This window comes from Saimiri boliviensis, chromosome 21 (assembly GCF_048565385.1).
Source record: "Saimiri boliviensis isolate mSaiBol1 chromosome 21, mSaiBol1.pri, whole genome shotgun sequence".
In the NCBI taxonomy this organism is placed as follows: domain Eukaryota; kingdom Metazoa; phylum Chordata; class Mammalia; order Primates; family Cebidae; genus Saimiri; species Saimiri boliviensis.
In genome coordinates this window covers 13,603,134-13,624,558 of record NC_133469.1, presented here as the reverse complement: position 1 = coordinate 13,624,558, position 21,425 = coordinate 13,603,134, and the positions used below count along the sequence as shown (strand labels likewise).

The following is a 21,425-nucleotide window of genomic DNA, read 5'->3' as shown; positions in this document are numbered from 1 at the left end:
TGGAGGTTTGCAGTGAGTGGAGATCGTGCCACTGCACTCCAGCCTGAGTAACAGAGTGAGACTGTCTCCAAAAAAAAAAAAAAAAAAAGACTTAACTCAGGTATCATCCTTCTAGGAAGCTTTCCTGAGCCCTGACACCCCCCAGGCAGTGTTAGAGACCTCTCTGTGCCTGACAGCCGGAGGACTCTATAGTCAGAGGGGAGTAGTCAGAGGGCACAACAACAGGAGGCAGGGGCCAGAGATCTATCTCCCCTCCTTGAGGATGGCACAGGGTCCCGGGTAGGGCTGATTCCCTGCCCCCCATGGAGGTGGTGGCGGGATGTGTAAAGTCTCAGATGCAACCTCATTTACCTGCGAGCAGGACTCCTAGGTGCTCTGAGAGCAGAGAACACTTAACACATGTGATGCTGTTATCTATCCCGCTTTCAGATCTGGAAACTGAGGCACAGAAATGTAAGCAGTGACTGAGGCAGGACAAGAACCCAGGCTGTCGCGCTCCAGGGTCCCGGCCCTGACAGCCACTCCACCTCACTCTACCAGTGCCTGCGTGGCCTGAGCCCCGGTGTGGCTGTCTTCCTCCTTGGCGCCGCAGGGCCTGGACCGGGTGGAAGGGAATGGGAATGGGGAGGAAGGGAGTGGGCGTCCCAAGCTTGTAAAACTCAAAGTTTAAAGGCCCAGGCATTCAAGGCCTCAGATCGAGCTTCCCGGTTCCCCAAACTCCCGCAGGGAGCGGCCGGAGGGCCCAGGAGGGCCTGGACGCCCCAAGGCCACTCGGGGAACCAGTGGGGGAGGGGTTGGCGGCTGGGGACCGGAGTCGCCTCCTCGGGACAGATGGCGCGTTCCTCGGCTAGCCCTGGCCGGGGCGGCGAGCAGAGGCCTGGCCTGGCCCCCACCGCCCCGCTGCCGTGTCCCCCTTGCCAGCTCGCGGCGGCAAGTACGGTGCCGGGGAGGGGTCCGGGGAGAGGTCCGGGCCCCGCCCGCGGGCGGGAGGAGAGGGGCGGGAGGCGGGAGCGCCCACACCCCGCCCCCGCCCCCGGATCCAGCCCGCGGAGCCCGCGGCCAGGGCGGCGCAGACCGGCCCAGCGACTCTCCCGGGCTGCCGGTCGGGACGCGCGGCCGCCGCCGCCGCCGACGACGACGAGTCCGCCCTCGTCCCGCGCCCCCGGGGCTCACGGAACCAGGTAACAGCCGCGGCGCGCGGGTCCTCGAGACGGGGGCCTTCCGTGGAGGCCAGTGGGTCCCGGCGCCTGCGGGGGCTCTGCACCCTCCTAGGCTCCCGAGGCCGGGACGCGGAGGGGACCCGCCCGGGAGAGGCGCCTCCGGGAGCGCGCGGGGAGACTGCGAGCTTTCGGGCTGTCGTGCGTTCCGGGCGGGCAGACGGGGCAGAAGAACGGACGGGGCTGAGCGGCCAAACTGCGCGCGGAGGGGGCGAGCCGAGGGGCCGAGCGGGGCCGTCTCCGCGCCTTCCTGCGCTGGGGAAGGAAGGGCCGGGGCGGGGGGCGGGCGACGCCGCGGAATGTCTCCCCGCCGCCGAGGCCCACGCGGAGAGCGGGAAGTGGGGGGTGGGGGGCTCGGGGAGGTGGACAGGCACCCTGCCCCCTCCCCGACCGCCGCATTCCAGGCTGGAGCCGCAGATGAGGTCATCCCGTCCGGTTCCCCTCTGGCCAAGACAGCCGGCTGGCCCCTTCCCCCGCGGAGCGACCCTCCGCGTCCTGAGCCCGTCCCCCCAGACAGTGTGGGATGGCCAGAGCCCTTCTCGGACTTCCAATCCCGGCCGCCCTCCAGATCGTTCTGCCTTCGCCCCAGCCGTGCCAGACCCGCGATTTTCGAGGCCCTTTTCCTAGACCGGGAAACTGAGGCTTAGAGATGAGAAGGGACTGGTCGGGAGGCCGCAGCCGCAAGAAACGTGGCGCGGGGACCTGAGCCGCGGCCCGCCGCCGCCCCGCCTCGAGCGGTCCAGGGCTGATTCGGCTCTAACTCGGGGCGGTGGGCACGAAGCGCGTCTCCTTTCCACTGTCCCTGTCGCTCCCTAATGGCCCACGATGCCCCCCTTGGAATACGGAGGACCGGGTCCCCTAGCGCGACTGAGGACAACTAGCTACCCGGTTCTGGCTTCAGTTTCCCCATCTCTCCACCTTGAAGCGTCTGGACTTTGAGGGGCAGAAGCCAGCCCCTCGGGTTAACCCCTTAGCCCAGGGGCTAGCGCAGGCTTGGCGGAGCTGCCCTAACCAAGACAGACACCCGCTGTCCAGCGGTTAGTGGGGGGGGGGGTGGTGGGGGGGGGTGGTTCCCAGCTGGATGCCCGCAGGAAGGGGGCTGTGTGCACCCGAGCAGAGGCCTCCAGGATTAAACGTGAGGCCCTGGCCAGCCCTGCGGCCTGCGGGTGACCTCCAGGTGAATGCCAGGCTGCAGCCGCCCCCATGTTCTCCATCAAGCCTCCCCTGGCCTCCCCGGAGTACACGTGCGTCCACAGCAGCCCCTGTTGGCCCGATCCCGGCTCCAAAACTTGTCCTTGTGTCATTCCCACCCCTGAGTGAGCTCAGGCCCTGCGCCCAGGCCCTGACTGTATCTACAGGGTAAATATAAGGACTCCAGGGACACCGAGGCTATGTGGTAACCTCCTTGCCCAGGTCACAGGCACCGAATCTGCAGAACTGGGTCTCCTCTGTCTCCCAGGCCTGCACCGCACCCCATGCCTTGCTCAGGACTGGGCATCCAAGCCCTCCACCTCCCCTTCCCCATTCTCCATCACCTTCACCCCCACCCTGGGGCATTTACCAGCGATGTTGGTCTGTGACTGAGGGTAAATGCCTCCTTTCTGAGCCTCGTTTTTTCCCATCTGTAAAAGGGGTGTTCTAAACACAACGGGCGGTATTCCTGGGCAGGTGAGGAGAGGTGAACCTGGCACCACGACACTTGGAGCCCTGCTTACTCCAGTGCCAGGTGAGGCACACCTGATGGCCAGCAGTGAGTGCCCTGTGGTTGACAGCAAGTGCCATGTGGCTGCCACCAGGGGTCCCTGGAATGAGAGATATTAGTGTAAAGGTGACAGATCTGAACCCCTGGCTGCCCTGCTCCAGCATCTGAGGGTTTCATTACATTTCTACCCTTACAACTCCCCTGGGAGGGAACTGCCTGTCATTTCCATGTGGGAAGACGGGTCCCAGGAGCAGTGCCCTGCCCTCAGCCCCACTGTGCCACAGGGCCTCTCCACTACAGTAGGTAGGGTGGAATGGAGGAGGGAGGTAAGCTTGGGGGGTGCCCAGAAACATTTGAAAGATGGGATCATCACAAGATTGGGGAGGAAGCTGGTCCCCCAAGTCAAAAGTGACCATGGGGGTTCAAGGAGGAGGAGCCCCTCTTGCTGGGAGAAGAGGTCCTGCCTTAAGAAGTCAGGGAGGCCAGGCATAGTGGTTCACACTTGTAATCCCAGCACTTTGGGAGGCTGAGGCAGGAGGATAGCTTGAGTTAAGGAATTTAATACTAACCTGGGCAATGTGACACCCTGTCCTTACAAAAAGTGGAAAAAAAGTTAGCTGAGCATGGTGGTGTGTGACTGCAGTCCCAGCTACTCAGGAGGCTGAGGTGGGAGGATCCCTTGAGCCTGGGAGTTTGAGGCTGCAGTTAGCTGTGATGGAGCCACTGCACTCAGCCTGCGTGGCAGAGTGAAACCCTGCCTCAAGGAAAAAAAAAAAAAAAAAAAAAAAAAAAAAAAAAAAAGTCCGGTTGAGGTGCCTCACGCCTATAATCCCAGCACTTTGGGAGGCTGAGGCAGGTGGATCACCTGAGGTCGGGAGTTTGAGACTAGCCATGACCAACATGGAGAAACCCCATCTCTGCTAAAAATACAAAATTAACTGGGCATGGTGGCGCACACCTGTAATCCCAGCTACGGGGGAGGCTGAGGCAGGAGAATCACTTGAACCCAGGAGGTGGGAGTTGCCGTGAGCTAAGATCACGCCACTGCACTCCAGCCTGGGCAACAAGAGCCAAACTCAGTCTTTATTTTATTTATTTTATTTTTTTTTGAGACGGAGTTTCGCTCTTGTTACCCAGGCTGGAGTGCAATGGCGCGATCTCGGCTCACCGCAACCTCCGCCTCCTGGGCTCAGGCAATTCTCCTGCCTCAGCCTCCTGAGTAGCTGGGATTACAGGCACGCACCACCATGCCCAGCTAATTTTTTGTATTTTTAGTAGAGACGGGGTTTCACTGTATTTACCAGGATGATCTCCATCTATTGACCTCATGATCCACCCGCCTTGGCCTCCCAAAGTGCTGGGATTACAGGTGTTAGCCATCGCGCCCGGCCGAAACTCAGTCTTAAAAAAAAAAAAAAAAAGGAAAAAAGTCAGGGAGCTGGGGTGGGGGCAAGTGGGTGAGGCCACATGGCAGACCCTTCTGTATGACACTTTACAGCCCAGGAACACCCACCCCACCCCCATTCCTTCCCCCAGAGACACATCCTTAAACCCTACTGGGCAGGGGAACTTGGCCCTGCCACGAATCTGTCACTTAACCCTGGACAGTTCCTCCTTCCCTCCGAACCTCAGCGCTCCCTGTCAGATGGGCCACCCTGCAGCTTTGTGGGGTTGTTGGAGAATCAGATGACATCATGTAATAGTTGGCCAACTGTGGAGCGCTTCAGAACTTCAGCAAACATTCCATGAGGACTTCGTGGTGCCGGGGGTGCCAGGGAGGGAAAAGGATGATTCAGAAGCCACCCCCCCCCCATCCAGGGGGAGGAGTTAGGGTTGGGGGAGGGAGGATCAGATGGTGGGAAGGGCAGAGAATGCAGTCCGAAAACAAAGCAAGCTTTGTCCTATTGCCTTCTTTGTTCTTATCTTGTTATTTAACCTATTTTGAATTTCAAATAACATCCGAAGGGCAATATTGAGATTTTTATGCTTGGAGGAGGCAGCAGTGGTTTATAAAAAAGCAGCAGGCTGGGCCACAGCTGTAGGTGTTCTTGTTAAGGATCATGATTGACTTCTATCAGCTGAGATCCCAGGTCTGTGTAGGTAAGTGACTGGCCCAAGGTCACAGTGTGAGGACACCGGGTACCCAGCCTGCCCTCCCGCTCTCAGAAGGGGTTGGGGTGATGTTTTGCCATTCGGGTTATTGAAGAGATCTGTGATTCACCTGGCATTAATTTGGCACTTGCTAAGTGCAGAGCCCAAGCTGGGTGCCCGAGGGAGGAAGGCAGGAAAATCCAGGCGGCCGCCCCACCCTCCCAGTGCGTTGCTGATCTCAAAAGGCGAGACTGGGTTCCACGAGCCAGTCAAGGGCTTATGTGAGTCAGAGGCTTTGAGTTCAAGTCTTGACTAGCTGTAGATCTGACCTTGAGCCAGCTTGGCCCTCTCTGGGCCACAGGAAAACCAGAGGTGGGACCGAAGGATCACAGGTGTCCTCTAGCCTGGACTTGGTATGATACTAGAAGGAAAAGGTCGGAACAAGCAATCCTTAGAGAGGCTGGAGCTGGGGAGGATGTGTGTGTGTGTGTGTGTGGTGGGGGTGGGGAATCAGGAAGGGAGAGATGGGCAAGAAATAGCTTTTGGCACCAGCTGAGCTTTTTCCAAAGCTTGTTCCCTGACACGGCTCCTACAGCAATTTGACAAACCGTGATAAAGTCTTTTCCTGCGGGCCTTCTCAGAGCCTTGAATATGCTCACGCATGGAGGGGGCAGCTGAAAAAAGCCACTTTTGACCACAGGATCCTTATTCCAGGAAGCTCCTTGAAGGTGGAGGGTTCAGAGGAGCCTCTGCTCTGGCTGTTTACCCAGCTTCACAAAGCCTTGGCAAGGCGTCCGCTCCCTCCTGGCGTCTCTGGGTGGCAGAGGTTTTAATGCACAGAGAAGGGAGGTGACTTACTCAGTACTCCAGCAGGAGGCAGTGTAGCCTGGGGCTCCAGGGCTCTGGGATGTAGGGCCTGTTTGTTTCCTATGATGTAGCCTCAGGCAAGTTGCTTCACTGCGTGCCTCAGTTTCCCCTCTAACATCGTGCTTCCCTCAGGAGTACTGTACGGGTTTAAATGATGATATAGGTGACGTCCTGGCACTTAGTAAGTGCTTCGTAAGTCCACCCTGCAGAACGAGCACTTTTTTTTTCTTTGAGGTATGGTCCCACTCCGTCGTCCAGGCTGGAGTGCAGTGACACAATCACGGTTCACTGAAGCCGTGACCTCCCGGGCTCGAGTGATCCTCCCTTCTTAGCCTCCTGAGTAGCTAGGACCACAAGCACACACCACCACGCCCAACTAATTGTTTTTTAATATTTTCGTAGAAACGAGGTCTCATTATGTTGCTCAGACTTAGAATGAGTGCTTCTGTTTTTTCCTGACACACAGCTTAATCGTATAGCTCGATGCATTCTTTGTCCCCTGTTCAGTCAGTACCTGCTCAGACACTGAGATCATTCTGATTTCTGATGGCATCGATTGGTTATGCCTGTTCTTTAACTTTCTTTTTTTTTTTTTTTTCTTTTGGTACGGACTCTTGCTCTGTGGCCCAGGCTGGAGTGCAGTGGTGCAATCTCAGCTCACTGCAACCTCTGCCTCCTGGGTTCAAGCAATTCTCTTCCCTCAGTCTCCCCAGTAGCTGGGATTACAGACGTTCGCCACCACACCTGGCTATTTTGGTATTTTTAGTAGAGATGGGGTTTCTCCATGTTGGCCAGGCTGGTCTCAAACTCCCGACCTCAAGTGATCCACATGCCTCAGCCTCCCAAAGTGCTAGGATTACCGGTGTGGGCCACCCAGCCTGGCTGTGTTCTGGAACTTTCTATACACAGACTCACTTGAGTCCCGTTGTGCCTGACTTCTGCCTTGCATTGGCCGGACCCCTCCATCCATGTGGTTGGGTGTGATCGTCTGTCTGTCCGCTTCAGCTGCCCATGTTTGGACCCCGGATTTCCTCCTCTGCCCCGGGCCTGCGGTCACCACCCTTTCTGTCTTCCTTCCAGGAAACCACCCTGGGCAGGAGAGAAGCCTACCCCCTCCGGGGTGCTTTCTCTGCACTTCAACATCTACAGCTGCTTCTGAGGGGCTGGGAGCCGGGCCCCGGGGAGAGACGAGCCATGGAGCCCCCACAGCCTCAGCTTTCAGGGACCTCACCTTAGGAGAGCGTCATCCACAGCTTCTGCCAGGGCAAAGGAGCTGAGCACCAGTCCCCAGCCCAGCCCACCTCCCTCCCCCAGCCCCTGGTGGGCATGGACTAGTGGCTGCGAGCTGCCAGAGCTGATGCCCGGCCCCCAGGGGGGCGGAGGCGCCCCCACCATGAGCCTGGGCAAGCTCTCACCTGTGGGCTGGGTCTCCAGTTCTCATGGAAAGAGGCGGCTGACTGCAGACATGATCAGCCCCCCACTCGGGGACTTCCGCCACACCATGCATGTGGGCCGTGGCGGGGACGTCTTTGGGGACACCTCCTTCCTCAGCAACCACGGTGGCAGCTCCGGGGGCACCCATCGCTCACCCCGCAGCTTCCTGGCCAAGAAGCTGCAGCTGGTGCGGAGGGTGGGGGCGCTCCCCCGGAGGATGGCATCCCCACCTGCGCCCTCACCGGCTCCCCCGGCCATCTCCCCCATCATCAAGAACGCCATCTCCCTGCCCCAGCTCAACCAGGCCGCCTACGACAGCCTCGTGGTTGGCAAGCTCAGTTTCGACGGCAGCCCCACCAGCTCCACGGACGGCCACTCCAGCTACGGTGAGAGCCTGGGTCACTGACCCGCTTTTCAGAGGCTGAGGCTGAGGCCCAGAGGGGCTCAGGGGCTCCTCCAAGCTCCGAAGCCCCGAATGAGCTCTTTTCCCCAGGTGCCTTGGTCTTACCGCAGAGGTCAGGCCCAAACCCCACGTTATAGATGGGGAGGGGCTGCAGAGGTGGGAACAGGATGACTCCCCGAAACACCCGGGGTTGAGAGCAAGGGGGTGGAGTTTGAGTTCTAGCTGCCCCTCACTTGCTGTGACCCGGGCAAGCACCTCCCGTCTCTGGGCCTCAGCTGAACCAGTCAACCACCTGTTCTCGCCCCCTTCAGCCACGAGTCGGAATGGTATTATGGAGAGGGGAAGGGCTGCCTGGGCTCTGGATTCCAATCCAGTGCTGCCTGATTTCCAGGAAGTCGACTGACTTCTGTAAGTTCAAGCCCTCACCTAGATAATGAGTCTCTGGGGTCATTGCTAAGATCCAGTGCCAGGAGAGGCCCAGGGGCTGGTACACAGTAGGTGCTCAGGACACTGGAGCAGTTGTTGTTATTTGAACTTGGTTTCCTGTAACTCGACAGATTTGGAAACCCACTCACAGGGGCCGCAAGCCACGGCCCTTCCTGCCCAGCCAGAAGTGCCACCTTGGCTGCTAGGGAAGAGCTCACCTGGGAACCATGGGCCTCTGCTGCCACCTGGTGGCCACTCCCTGCCTTGCGGCTTCACGCCCACCTTTGGGGCAAATGCTCTAATGCTCCTGCCCCAGGCGGCTGGCTGCTCAGGACGCACTGAGGACCCGTCCACAGCAACACGATTACGTCTCAGGTCTGTGGTCCTGGATGCAGGAGCTGGACTAGATGACCTTGGGAAGGCATGTGTCTGTCCTTCCTTTCTATGCAGCCAGACCCCGACTGCTGGTCCCATCACGTGTCCACAAACCAGCCTCGTGCTCTGGGTTCCCCTGCAGCCGTTGGCCAGCGTCATGGCAGGGAGCTGGCCATGGCCGAGGTCGCAGTTGGGACTGAGAGTCAGGAGATTTGAGCTCCAGGCTTGATTCCACCCCGTCAGACTTCTCTGGCCTTGGGCTAGCCCGTTCGCCTCATCCCAAACTGAGCCTCACTTTCCTCCTCTGCGAGTGGAAATGAGGGCGACGACTTTCAGTTGAGGATAGAGAGGAGATCACACAGGGGAGCATGGAGCATATTACATTGGAAAGATGGGAGAAACTGAGGCCAGAGAGGGGAGGGGCTTGCCAGAGGCCACACAGCAAGCCAGGACTGGTCCTGTCTCCCCTCCTCAATTCCTGACGAGGGACTCCAGCTCTGAGCCCATCGCCCATTTCTTTTCTAGGCCTGGACTCTGGGTTCTGCACCATCTCCCGCTTGCCCCGCTCAGAAAAGCCGCATGACGGAGACCAGGATGGGTCCTTCCCCTCTGAGCCGGGGCTCCGCCGCTCGGACTCGCTCTTGTCCTTCCGCCTGGACCTCGATCTTGGGCCCTCACTCCTCAGCGAGCTGCTGGGGGTCATGAGCCTCCCGGAAACCCCTGCAGCTGAGACCCCAGCCCCTGCTGCTGCAAACCCCTCGGCTCCTGCTGCAAGCCCCCTACCCGCTCCTGCAAACTCCCCGGCTCCTACTGCAAACCTCCCAGCCCCTGCCGCAAGCTCCACACCCCGTGGACGCTGTCCCAATGGGGTGACAGCCGGGTTGGGCCCAGTGGTGGAGGGGAAGGCCAGCCCAGTGGGAGGGGGTCCCCGAGGAGCTGCTGACCCAGCCCTCAGCAGGCACTGGGGAGCAGGCTGGGGTGGCAACCCCCACTACCCCGAAACGCGGCGGGAGCGAGTGGAGGTGCTGCCCCAGGCCCGGGCCTCCTGGGAGAGCCTGAACGAAGAGTGGAGGGCGCCCCAGGCAGGCACCAGGACCCCGGTGCCCAGCACAGTGCAAACACACACCTTCGAATTTGCAGATGCTGAAGAGGATGATGAAGTCAAGGTGTGAGGGGCTGGGGCCTGTTCTCGAGGCCCCACCGAGGTGCAGAGCCAGCCCCTCACCTAACAGCTGATTCCTGCCAGACCAGAGAGGGGAGAAGCCGAGTTGCCCCAAATGCCTCCCCACGTCTGTAGGACAGACACGGGAGGAGGACAGGGACAGCCAGGCTTGCTCTGGGACTTGGATGCTCGCAGGGGCCTGCCAGGCTGACCACATCCCCCCACTGCCACTCTGGACCTAACAGCTATTCCTTAGGCCCCACCCCATGCCACCCCCACCAGCTGGAGGGCCCAGGCTCACAGTGTGGCCTTTGTGCCAGACCAAGCTGTCCGTGTGGGGTGGGGGGGCAGGGAGTGTACCACACAGGGCCATTGTCTCACCTCCCAAAGGGACCGCCTGCCCCCAGCTCATCCCAGAGTGTCCCCGCTGCAACTGTGACAACTCTATCCCCGGCCACTTCCCCAACCTCCCTGCCCCAGCCTCCCACTTATCCCAGGAAGGTCAGGTATGGCCTCTCGGGAGGAATCCCACCTGCCTACATACTCCAGATTTGCCTCTGGGACCTGATTAAATAAGGCTGTTTTGATAAAAGGCGTCCTGCAAGGTGCTTGGGGACCTGGGAGGACAGCATCCGCTCCACACCCGCCCTGTCCAGGGAGTTCAGAAAGCCACGGACCCCCCGTCGAGGCCCGCAGCAGGGGAGGGGAGGGGAGCGCCAAGGGGAGGATAATGAGTAACCAGGCTGGAATGCCCCGGAGATAAGAAGCCCAGGTGGGAGCCCTTATCTGCAGTTCCGGAACAGCCGCTGGCCCAGGTGCCTGGGACTGGGGTCTGCCCCATAATCCGCAGGGCAGGGTGGCATTTGCTCTGGTGATATGGGGGCAGGTAGACAGGAGCACGTGCACAGGACTGTTGGGAGCATGTCTCAGCCTCCCAGCAGGGCAGTCAGGTGTCTGTATTGGTTTCCTCCTCTGTATCATGAAAATGCCAGGAGCATTAAAATGCAGGAAAAGATAAATCCCGTGCTTAGGTATCTTAAGACCTGTTACAAGCCGGGTGCGGTGGCTCAAGCCTGTAATCCCAGCACTTTGGGAGGCTGAGGTGGGTGGATCACGAGGTCGAGAGATCGAGACCATCCTGGTCAACATGGTGAAACCCCGTCTCTACTAAAGATACAAAAAATTAGCTGGGCATGGTGGTGCGTGCCTGTAATCCCAGCTACTCAGGAGGCTGAGGCAGGAGAATTGCCTGAGCCCAGGAGGCGGAGGTTGCGGTGAGCCGAGATCGCGCCATTGCACTCCAGCCTGGGTAACAAGAGCGAAACTCCGTCTCAAAAAAAAAAAAAAAAAAAAAAAAAAAAAAAAAAACCTGTTACATTTAGCAATAGTCAGCGTAAGGTGGTGAGCTCCCTGTCACTAGAGGTACGCAACCAGAGGATGTGTGGTGGGATCACTACGGGAGCCTGGACTGGACCTGTGGGATCCCTGAGAGCGGGACATTCTGGATCATGGGGTGCCTTCACTCAGGAGTCCTCAGACCAGGGGTATCTGGCGTTTTTGTAAACTTGAGGGACCCAGGAGATTGAGTCACAAACCACAGTTCTTGCCACAGGAAGCCTCAATGGATTGTTTTGCTTGCTTTTGGCCTTGGGGCAGGAACTGCAGACAGCGGTAGGGGACACACCCAGGACCCAAGGGCTGTTGATCCTGGTGTGACTCCGAAGAAAACCCAGGACGGGGAATCTTGGCTGGAGGTATTTTATTCTTTTAACTTGAAAGAGGATAAGGTGAACCCGCCACTCACACCCAGGTAGCTCAGGTGGCTGTGGCCCAGCCTGTTGGGAAAGGTCAGCTGGTGCCCGTCTGGCAGCTTCAAAATGAATTTGTCACTCTCAAAGGTCACCGTGAGCTGTGGGGAGGGAGGGTGTCGAGGCAGGAAGACCCGGAAATGGGCCAGGGCAGTGCCTGGTGGCTCAAACGGTGCCAGCATCTGTGTCCTGGCCAGACTCCCTCCCATCTGGGCCCTCCCCTTGACCTCGCCCCAGTCCCTTTTCCCCCTTTGACCTCACCTTGACCTCGGACCCTGGGCTGAAGCACAGGTGATCTTCCCGTTGCTCTTGTCCCCAGTTGTTGCCATCCAGTGAGTTGCAGACAATGGTGGATTCACTGAAGCGAGGGTTGAAATGCAGATTCAGCGTGTCTGTCTTCTGGCCCAGATTAATTACAAAGCTGCAGGGGAAGGGGTAGCAGGTGAGGCTCAGGGCTCAGGCCTGGATAAAGCAGCTTGGGCCGGGCGCGGTGGCTCACGCCTGTAATCCCAGCACTTTGGGAGGCCGAGGCGGGTGGATCACGAGGTCAAGAGATCGAGACCATCCTGGTCAACATGGTGAAACCCCGTCTCTACTAAAAATATAAAAAAATAGCTGGGCATGGTGGCGCGTGCCTCTAATCCCAGCTACTCAGGAGGCTGAGGCAGGAGAATTGCCTGAACCCAGGAGGCGGAGGTTGCGGTGAGCCGAGATCGCACCATTGCACTCCAGCCTGGGTAACGAGCGAAACTCTGTCTCAAAAAAAAAAAAAAAAAAAAAGCAGCTTGGGTTGGAGCAGGCGTCCCTAAACTTTTTACACAGGGGGCCAGTTCACTGTCCCTCAGACCGTTGGAGGGCCGCCACATACTGTGCTCCTCTCACTGACCACCAATGAAAGAGGCGCCCCTTCCTGAAGTGCGGCGGGGGCCGGATAAATGGCCTCAGGGGGCCGCATGCGGCGGGCCGTAGTTTGGGGACGCCTGGGTTGGAGGATCTTTGTGGACCACAAGCTGGAAGAATCAAAGCTCGTGTTAGTTGAGATCTGTGCCTTAAAACAAGGGCGCTAACACCTGGGCCGGACTCAGCGCTGTGGTGGCGCATTTCCATTTGGAGCAGGGATCAAAGCTGTTGGTAGGAGGGTAACTGATAGCAACAGCTTCAGGATTTGAGGGTGGCTCTCCTGGGAGAGTGAAATGCTATCTCTTAGATATCTGAAGACCTATTAAATTTAACCGAAAACAGCCAGCCTAACGTGGTGAGTTCCCCGTCACTACAGGGAAGCAACGGGGGTATTATTACTTCTTGGCAGGATCACTACAGGAGCCTGGGTTAGACCTTCAGGGTTCCTGAAAGTGGGGCATTCTGAGTCATGGGGTACCTTCCTTCGGGAGTCTCAGACCAAGGGTATCACACATTTTGGCAAACGTGAGGAACCCTAGGAGAAAGAGGTCATTTTTAGCTCCTTTATTTTTACTTATTATTATTTTTTGAGATGGAGTCTCCCTCTGATTCCCAGGCTGGAGTGCAATGGCGCCATCTCGGCTCACTGCAACTGCCACCTCCCGGGTTCAGGCAATTCTCCTGCCTCAGCCTTCCAAGTAGCTGGGATTTCAGGCGCCCATCACCACGCCCAGCTAATTTTGGTATTTTTAGTAAAGACAGGGTTTCACCATGTTGGCCAAGCTGGTCTGGAACACCTGACCTCATGATCCACCTGCCTTGGCCTCTCAGGATCCTGGGATTACAGGCGTGAGCCACCGCACCTGGCCTTCTCTTGGCTCCTATGACATGCACCTGCCTGTCCCCTCCCCAACCAAAAGCAGATAAAGAGCAGTTCCAAGATGCACTGATAAGGTTCTGCAGGCTAGAGAGCCCTTCGCTAGACTGTGAGTCACCGAGGTGGTGTCTGAGGCCTCTGGTTCTAACCAAGAGGATGCCCGGGAGACCACTCAGCATCCCCCAGCAGCTGCCCCAGTTTTATGCGTGTGGAAGACTGGCCTGTGGCCATTCCGCTGGGTAAAGACTGTAGTGTCTCTGGGGATTTGGGCTTTCCCTAGAGGTACCCGCCCCGCAGGGGGCCAGCGTTCCAGGGGCTTCTCCACCTGCCCCTTCAATGTCTGCTGGGGCCAAGGAACAGAGCAATGGCGTCACCTCTGAAATTCTGCAGGTCCCCAAACCTGGCCTCAGGCATGAAGGCAGACCCCACAGAAAGGTAGCCAGGAGGGCTGTGGGGAGAAGGGTATGAAAAAGGGCCCCTTGGCCATAGTGGTGGCTCACACCTGTAATCCCAGCACTTTGGGAAGTCAAGGCAGGTGGATCACGAGGTCAGGAGTTCAAGACCAGCCTGGCCAACATAGTGAAACCCCATCTCTACTAAAAATACAAAAATTAGCCAGCTGTGGTGGTGTGCACCTGTAATCCCAGCTACTCAGGAGGCCGAGACAAGGAAGTGCTTGAACCCAGGAGGCAGAGGTTGCAGTGAGCTGAGATCGCACCATTGCACTCCAGCCTGGGCAACAGAGCAAGACTCCATCTCAAAAAAAAAAAAGAAAAGAAAAGAAAAGGAAAAAGGAAAAGAAAATAAAAAGGGCCCCTTGGCCCGAGGTCCCTCTGGCCTGACCACTCCACATGGCTGCCCCGCCCGCCCTGCCTGTTCCAGGCCTGGGGACCCCCCACCCCGCAACCTTGCTCACCCATTAGCGCCATTATCAATCCTGCCTGTGATCTTCAGGGTCGATCCCAGCTTCATGTCCATGTTCTTAACCTCAAATTCCCCCTGGGCCAACAGAGAAACAGTCCCCACAGAAAATCAATCCCATGCTTGCCCAGCACCTTCACCCACCTCACCCCAGCCCAGTTGCAGGTCTCACAACCCCCTGCCCACGTGAGGACACAGGAGGCTCCGATCACGGCCTCCTGAAGCTCCCCACGCCCTGCCCTGTTTTGCTCTTATCCACCCCAGCCCGAGGCACAGGGCCCAGTTTGGGGAGGCTCAGTGTGCCCATCTGTGAAATGGCAGGGTGCTTCCTGCCCACCTCACAGTTTCACAAAGTGTTCAAGTGATGAGATCACACTGCCCTCAGCAGAACCGCAGACACAAAAATGTGCGATGGAAAATGACTTTATCAGAGGCACGAGGTCTCAGCCCATCTAGAAGAGGCAGCAGTGCTTAACCAGGACACGGGACAGTGGGCTGTGACAGCGGCATGTCAGACAGTTGCTTTTTTTTTTTTTTTTTTTTTTTTGAGACAGAGTTTCGCTCTTGTTACCCAGGCTGGAGTGCAATGGCGCGATCTCGGCTCACCGCAACCTCCGCCTCCTGGGTTCAAGCAATTCTCCTGCCTCAGCCTCCTGAGTAGCTGGGACTACAGGCACGCGCTACCATGCCCAGCTAATTTTTTGTATTTTTAGTAGAGACGGGGTTTCACCACGTTGACCAGGATGGTCTCGATCTCTCGACCTCGTGATCCACCCGCCTCGGCCTCCCAAAGTGCTGGGATTACAGGCTTGAGCCACCGCGCCCGGCACAGTTGCTATTTCTTTGCGCTCTTGTTAACCAGGCTGGAATACAATGGTGCGATCTTGACTCACTGCAACCTCCGCCTCCCAGGTTCAAGCAGTCCTCCTCCCTCAGCTTCCCGAGCAGCTGGGATTACAGGCATGCGCCACCGCACCCAGCTAATATTTGTAGTTTTAGTAGAGACGGGGTTTCTCCATGTTGGTCAGGCTGGTCTCAAACTCCCCACCTTGGGTGATCCGCCCACCTCGGCTTCCCAAATTGCTGGGATTACAGGCGTGAGCCACCGCGCCCAGCCCAGGCATCTCTTTGTTGGGGCTGGCCTGTGCCATTAGGACATTGAGCGGCATCCCTGGCCTCTACCCACTGCATGCCAGTAACACCCTCCCCTGAGCTGTGATAACCAAAAATGTCTCCAGACAGGGTCAAATGTCCCCTGGGGGGCAAAACCTCCTTGCTTTAGAGAAAGTGGGGTTTGGAGGCTGGATGCCTAACCCCCCAAGTCTGCACTTACCATAATAGCAGGGTCCAGATTTCGGGGCCAGGCAGATGGGATTAAAATCAGTCTCTCACTGGCAAACAGCATTATCTCCAGGATAGGAGGTTACCCAGTGAGGACAGTCCCAAAGTGGCCCAAACAAGAAGCAGAACACAAGGGTGGCCACCACACAGCAGACATGCACCCTATACACACACGTCTAACGATTCTCCTGCCTCAGTCTCCCAAGCAGCTGGGATTACAGGTGCTTGCACACATGCACTCACAGACATGCACCCTACACACACATGTCTAACGATTCTCCTGCCTCAGTCTCCCAAGCAGCTGGGATTACAGGTGCTTGCCACCACGTCTGGCTAATTTTTTTATTTTTTGTGTGTTTTTAGTAGGGACGGGGTTTCACCATGTTGGCTAGGCTGGTCTTGAACTCCTGACCTCAGGTGATCTGCCGCCTATGGCCTCCCAAAGTGCTAGGACTGCAGGTGTGAACCACCGCACCTGGCTTCAATGTGACCTGCTTTAAAATAGGGCCTTTGCGGCCGGGCGTGGTGGCTCACGCCTGTAATCCCAGCACTTTGGGAGGCCGAGGCGGGTGGATCACGAGGTCAAGAGATCGAGACCATCCCGGTCAACATGGTGAAACCCCGTCTCTACTAAAAATACAAAAAAATTAGCTGGGCATGGTGGCGAGTGCCTGTAATCCCAGCTACTCGGGAGTCTGAGGCAGGAGAATTGCCTGAACCCGGGAGGCGGAGGTTGCGGTGAGCCGAGATCGCGCCATTGCACTCCAGCCTGGGTAACAAGAGCGAAACTCCATCTCAAAAAAAAAAAAATATATATATATATAGGGCCTTTGCCAATGTGATCGAGTTAAGAGGTCAGAGGTCATACTGGTTTAGGGTTGGTCGTCAATCCAACATAACTGATGTTCTCATAAGAGGAGAGAAATACGGGCCGGGTGCAGTGGCTCACGCCTGTAATCCCAGCACTTTGGGAGGCTGAGGTGGGCAGACCACGAGGTCCCGAGTTCGAGACCATCCTGGCCAATATGGTGAAACCCCGTCTCTACTAAAAATACAAAAATCGGCTGGACGTGGTAGCACACGCCTGTAATCTCAGCTACTCGGGAGGCTAAGCAGAAGAATCACTTGAACCCAGGAGGCAGAGGTTACAGTGAGCCAAGATTGTGCCACTGCATTCCGGCCTGGGTGACAGAGTGAAAATCCATCTCAAAAAAAAAAAAAAAAGAGGAGAGAAATATGGACACAAAGACAGAGACACACAGAGGAAGCCATGTGAAGTCGGAGGCCGAGATTAGAGTCCACAAGCCAAGGAATGCCAGGAGCCACCACATGCTGAAAAGGCCAGAAAGGACCCTCCCCAGCACCTTCAGCAGGAGTGTAGCCCTGTAGCCCCTTGGTTCCAGGCTTTAGACGTTGTTTAGAGACAATCAACGTCTATTGTGTGAAGCCACCCACAATTTGATGGTAACTTGTTACTGCGACCTTAAGCAATGACTATACCGTCTAATCCTCAGAAGATGCTGCCTGTCAGCCCATTCCACAGATGTGGGGGAAACCTGGGGCTCAGAGAGGGTTAGTGACTTGGCCAAGGCCACACAGTAAGCTATGGCAGGGACAGGTATAGAATCAAAGAATCAGGGACGTCAGTGGGGATCTACTCAGCCCCTTGCAATTTGCAGCTTGTGGCCTTGGGCAATTTACTCTCCAAGCTTTGGAGTGCGTGCGTGCGTGCGTGCGTGCGTATGAGACAAGGTCTCACTCTGTCACCCAGGCTGGAATACAATGGTGCAATTATGGCTCACTGCAGCCTCAACCTCCTGGTCTCAAGTGATCTTCCCACCTCAGCCTCCGAAGTAGCTGGGACGACAGGAGCATGCCGCTATGCCCAGCTACTTGGGAGGGGCATATTTTTTAAGGCGGGCATAGTGCCATGCACCTATAGCAGACAAAATCTCACTATATTGCCCAAGCTGAGATTTTTTATCTCCATAAAGATCAATGGAGGCCAGGCACAGTAGCTCACACTTGGAATCTCAGCACTTTGGGAGGCCAAGACGGGAGGATCACTTGAGCCCAGTGAGATCAGCCTGAGCAACATAGTGAGACCTCATCTCTACAAAAAATAAGAAATAGGCTGATGCAGTGGCTCATGCCTGTAATCCTAGCACTTTGGGAGGCCAAGGTGGGAGGATCACTTGAGGTCAGGAGTTCAAGACCAGCCTGGCCAACTTTATGAAACTGTCTCTACTTTAAAAACACAAAAAATAGGCCGGGCACGGTGGCTCAAGCCTGTAATCCCAGAACTTTGGGAGGCCGAGGCGGGTGGATCACGAGGTCAAGAGATCGAGACCGGCCTGGTCAACATGGTAAAACCCTGTCTCTACTAAAAATACAAAAAAAAAAAAAATTAGCTGGGCATGGTGGCGCGTGCCTGTAATCCCAGCTACTCAGAAGGCTGAGGCAGGAGAATTGCCTAAACCCAGGAGGCGGAGGTTGCGGTGCGGTGAGCTGAGATCGCACCATTGCACTCCAGCCTGGGTAACAAGAGCGAATCTCCATCTCAAAACACACACACACACACACACACACACACACACACACACAAATTAGCCAAGTATGGTGGCACGTGCCTGTAATCCCAGATATTTGGGAGGCAGAGGCTGGAGAATTGCTTGAACCCAGGTGGCAGAGGTTTCAGTGAGCCAAGATGGTGCCACTGCACTCCAGCCTGGGCAACAGAGCAAGACCCCATCTCAAAAAAAAAAAAAAAGAAACAAAATTAGGCAGTGTGGTGCTGCATGCCTGGGGTCCTAAGTACTCAAGACACTGAGGTGAGAGGATCATTTGAGCCAAGGAGGTCAAGTCTACAGTGAGCTGTGATCACCAGCACTGTACTCCACCTGGCGACAGAGCAAGACACTGTTTAAAGACCCCTGTCCAGCCGGGCGCGGTGGCTCAAGCCTGTAATCCCAGCACTTTGGGAGGCCGAGGCGGGTGGATCACGAGGTCGAGCGATCGAGACCATCCTGGTCAACATGGTGAAACCCCGTCTCTACTAAAAAATACAAAAAATTAGCTGGGCATGGTGGCGCGTGCCTGTAATCCCAGCTACTCAGGAGGCTGAGGCAGGAGAATTGCCTGAACCCAGGAGGCGGAGGTTGCGGTGAGCCGAGATCGCGCCATTGCACTCCAGCCTGGGTAACAAGAGCGAAACTCCATCTCAAAAAATAAAAATAAAAAAGACCCCTGTCCAACTTCTTTGCTGCACAGATGGGGAAACTGAGGCCCAGAGAGGGACAGCAATGGTTTTCCCTAAAAGCCCCCACCCAGGCAAAGACATAGATGAACGCAGTGGGGCAGGCAGTCGGGGGCTGGCGTCCTCACCATCGTGGCGACAGCTCCTGGCGGCAGCTCCCAGCGGCTCCTGGAGCTCTGTGCTCAGGGTCTCAACCCGTGGTCAAGCTTATATCCTAGAATATTACACATTAACTCCCCCAAGGCCATAAATGAGGACTTTGCCCTTTCTACCCAGTGTCTCCCCGCCTGCATCTCCCAGTACCTGGAACAAACAGGCAGAAGACTCCTCAGCCAGCTCCACCCCAGCCCGCCCCGAGCATCCTCCTGGCCCCTCTCCAGCCCAGCCTCCCCATCCTCAGCACTCCAAGAGCCGGAGAGGCGAGGCGGCCCCGGCTCTGCTCCGCAACAAACCGCAATGCGGCCGCTTGACAGCGCTCCCGGCCTCCCTCACTGAGCCCAGCTTCCCTGTCTGTAAAAAGATTTGCTTCGCAAAAAAAAAAAAAAAAAAAAAAGCCTAACCTCTAATTTTCTGTGATGTCATGATTCATTTTCAGAGAATACTATGTTTTCTTCTTCCCTCACCCTATTATTTATCAGATCAGACATGCAGGTTTCAAAACCAATCCATGGAGTCAAAGAAAAGATCTCAGAGTATTTACAACAAATGGTCAAAAACGGAGAAGGGCCGGGTTCGGTGGCTTAACGCCTGTAATCCCAGCACTTTGGGAGGCCAAAGTGGGTGAATCACTTGAGGTCAGGAGTTCGAGACCAGCCTGGCCAACATGGTGAAACCCCCCCGTCTCTACTAAAAATACAAAAATTAGCTGGGCATGGTGGCGGGTGCCTATTAGTCCCAGCTGCTCGGGAGGCTGAGGCAGGAGAATCAGTAGAACCCAGGAGGCAGAGGTTGCAGTGAGCCGAGATTGTGCCACTGCATTCTGGCCTGGGTGACAGAGTGAGACTCCGACTCAAAGAAAAAAATAAATAAAAGTGGAGGAGGAGTGGGAGGGCTGAATGGGGGACACGGAGGACGAAAACGCTTTGCTCTTGACTTATGTAAGTGGCATGCTTACAATAGACAATTAGAGGTATTAAAGAAGAGGAATCACTCATAATCCCACCGCCACTAGGGACCGGCTTCCTCTTTTGGCACATTTCCTTCCAGGCGGTTTTCCACACATTTATATCACAAATACTCTCTGTCCATGCAATTGTTTATCTTTCTTCATTTGGGAAACATTAAAGACCACAAATCTATATTTCAGAACCATACTTCAATGCCTGTGAAACACTCTACCTTTCATCAACTGAATTTATTTAGCGAATTTCCTTCTGCAAAACACTCACATTAATGCTGCATTAAATTTATTTGGACATAAAGTTCGGCTACATCGTGACAACGTATGTAGGGCAGATTCGCAGAAGGAGAACTTTTCTAGAGCTCAGAATTTGGCGAGCCAGAACATTTTCCATCAAGAGTTGGCGGCGGCCACCCCGGGCAGGGTGTGGGGAGCTGGCCTTGCTGAGGGCCTTCCGTGCCAGAAGCCTGCAGGTGGCTTACTGCCCAGTGCCCACATAGGACACCACCTTCAGTCCCCGGCCAGCTCCAAGTGGGGAGTGACTTCCTCTTTCTGCCCACAGGGAAATTAATCCCCTCTCCGCCTTTCTCCCAGGGGTACGGTAAAGCCTCAGCAAGATAAGGAATTTTAAATCGCTTTCTCCACGGAAACGAATTGACAGCAACTATATCTTTTAGAGGTGGCATTTTTCTGATTAGAATAATATTAGCTCACTAGAGGAGGTTTCAGAAAGTACACAAAGTAAAAGGAGTTTAAAGTTCACTTGTTTTAAAAGAATGTTCAAAGGCAGGGGAACATGACCACAGGTATGATTGAAGTACTTTGCTGTGTATAGATTTTATACCAGTGAGAGATTGAAACGAAAGAAAAAAGGCTAGTCTCGGTGGCTCATGCCTGTAATCCCAGCACTCTGGGAGGCCAAGGCAGGCGGATGGCCTAAGGTCGCAGCATGACCAACATGGAGAAACCCATCTCTACTAAAACTACAAAATTAGCCGGGCGTGGTAGTGCATGCCTATAATCCCAGCTATTCAGGAGGCTGAGGAAGGAGAATCGCTTGAATCTGGGAGGTGAGGGTTTCGGTGAGCCGAGATCGTGCCATTGCACTTCATCCTGGGCAACCAGAGCAAAACTCCATCTCAAAAAGAAGAAAAAGAGTGTTTTTTGAGGCCAAGGAGGGCAGATCATGCATTCAGGAGTGCGAGACCAGCCTAGCCAACAGGGTGAAACCCATCTCTACTAAAGATACAATAAATTAGCCAGGTGTGGTGGTGAGCGCTGGTAATCCCAGTTACTGGGGAGGCTGAGACAGAATTGCTTGAACCCGGGAGGCAGAGGTTGCAGTGAGCTGAGATAGCACCATTGCACCCCAGTGTGGGTGTCACGGCCAGACTCCATCTCAAAAAAGAAAAAGAAAAAGAAAAAAAAATGGCTGGGTGTGGTGGCTCACCCCTGTAATCCCTGCACTTTGGGAGGCCGAGGTGGGTGGATCACTTGAGTCCAGGAGTTCGAGACCAGCCTGAGC

At 56.0% G+C, this 21,425-nt stretch overlaps 2 protein-coding genes across 6 annotated transcripts in view; one reads left to right on the top strand and one right to left on the bottom strand.

The window, feature by feature from the left end:
• The first annotated feature begins 1,034 nt into the window (after positions 1-1,034).
• Positions 1,035-12,726, top strand: CDC42EP1 (CDC42 effector protein 1). 3 transcript variants are annotated; one of them, XM_039463192.2, is made up of 3 exons: positions 1,035-1,181; positions 6,958-7,697; positions 9,041-12,726. In XM_039463192.2, the coding sequence occupies exons 2-3, from the start codon at positions 7,235-7,237 to the stop codon at positions 9,685-9,687; spliced, it is 1,110 nt and encodes a 369-aa protein (XP_039319126.1). In that variant the 5' UTR covers positions 1,035-1,181; positions 6,958-7,234; the 3' UTR covers positions 9,688-12,726. The 3 variants fall into 3 exon arrangements, with proteins under 3 accessions (XP_039319126.1, XP_010341792.1, XP_010341790.1); XM_010343490.3 differs by lacking the exon at positions 1,035-1,181 and adding an exon at positions 2,288-2,943; XM_010343488.3 differs by lacking the exon at positions 1,035-1,181 and adding an exon at positions 4,158-5,019.
• Positions 11,422-21,425, bottom strand: part of LGALS2 (galectin 2) — a 31,867-nt gene continuing 21,863 nt past the window's right edge. For 2 of the 3 annotated variants that reach the window (XM_039463029.2, XM_074390919.1), the window contains exons 2-4: positions 14,179-14,261; positions 11,747-11,906; positions 11,422-11,586 (exon numbers count right to left, since the gene is read on the bottom strand). In XM_039463029.2, the coding sequence (XP_039318963.2) occupies positions 11,437-11,586; positions 11,747-11,906; positions 14,179-14,261 (393 nt within the window). In that variant the 3' untranslated portion in view covers positions 11,422-11,436. Of the gene's footprint in view, positions 11,587-11,746; positions 11,907-14,178; positions 14,262-18,908; positions 19,098-21,425 lie in introns of those variants that run through there. The other variant, XM_039463031.2, reaches the window with a different exon arrangement.

Bases quoted from the DNA above. Each gene is read 5' to 3' on its own strand.
- CDC42EP1 (XM_039463192.2), top strand. From the start codon at position 7,235: ATGCCCGGCCCCCAGGGGGGCGGAGGCGCCCCCACCATGAGCCTGGGC. The intron at 7,698-9,040 runs GTGAGAGCCTGG...TTTCTTTTCTAG, and splicing joins GGACGGCCACTCCAGCTACG to GCCTGGACTCTGGGTTCTGC.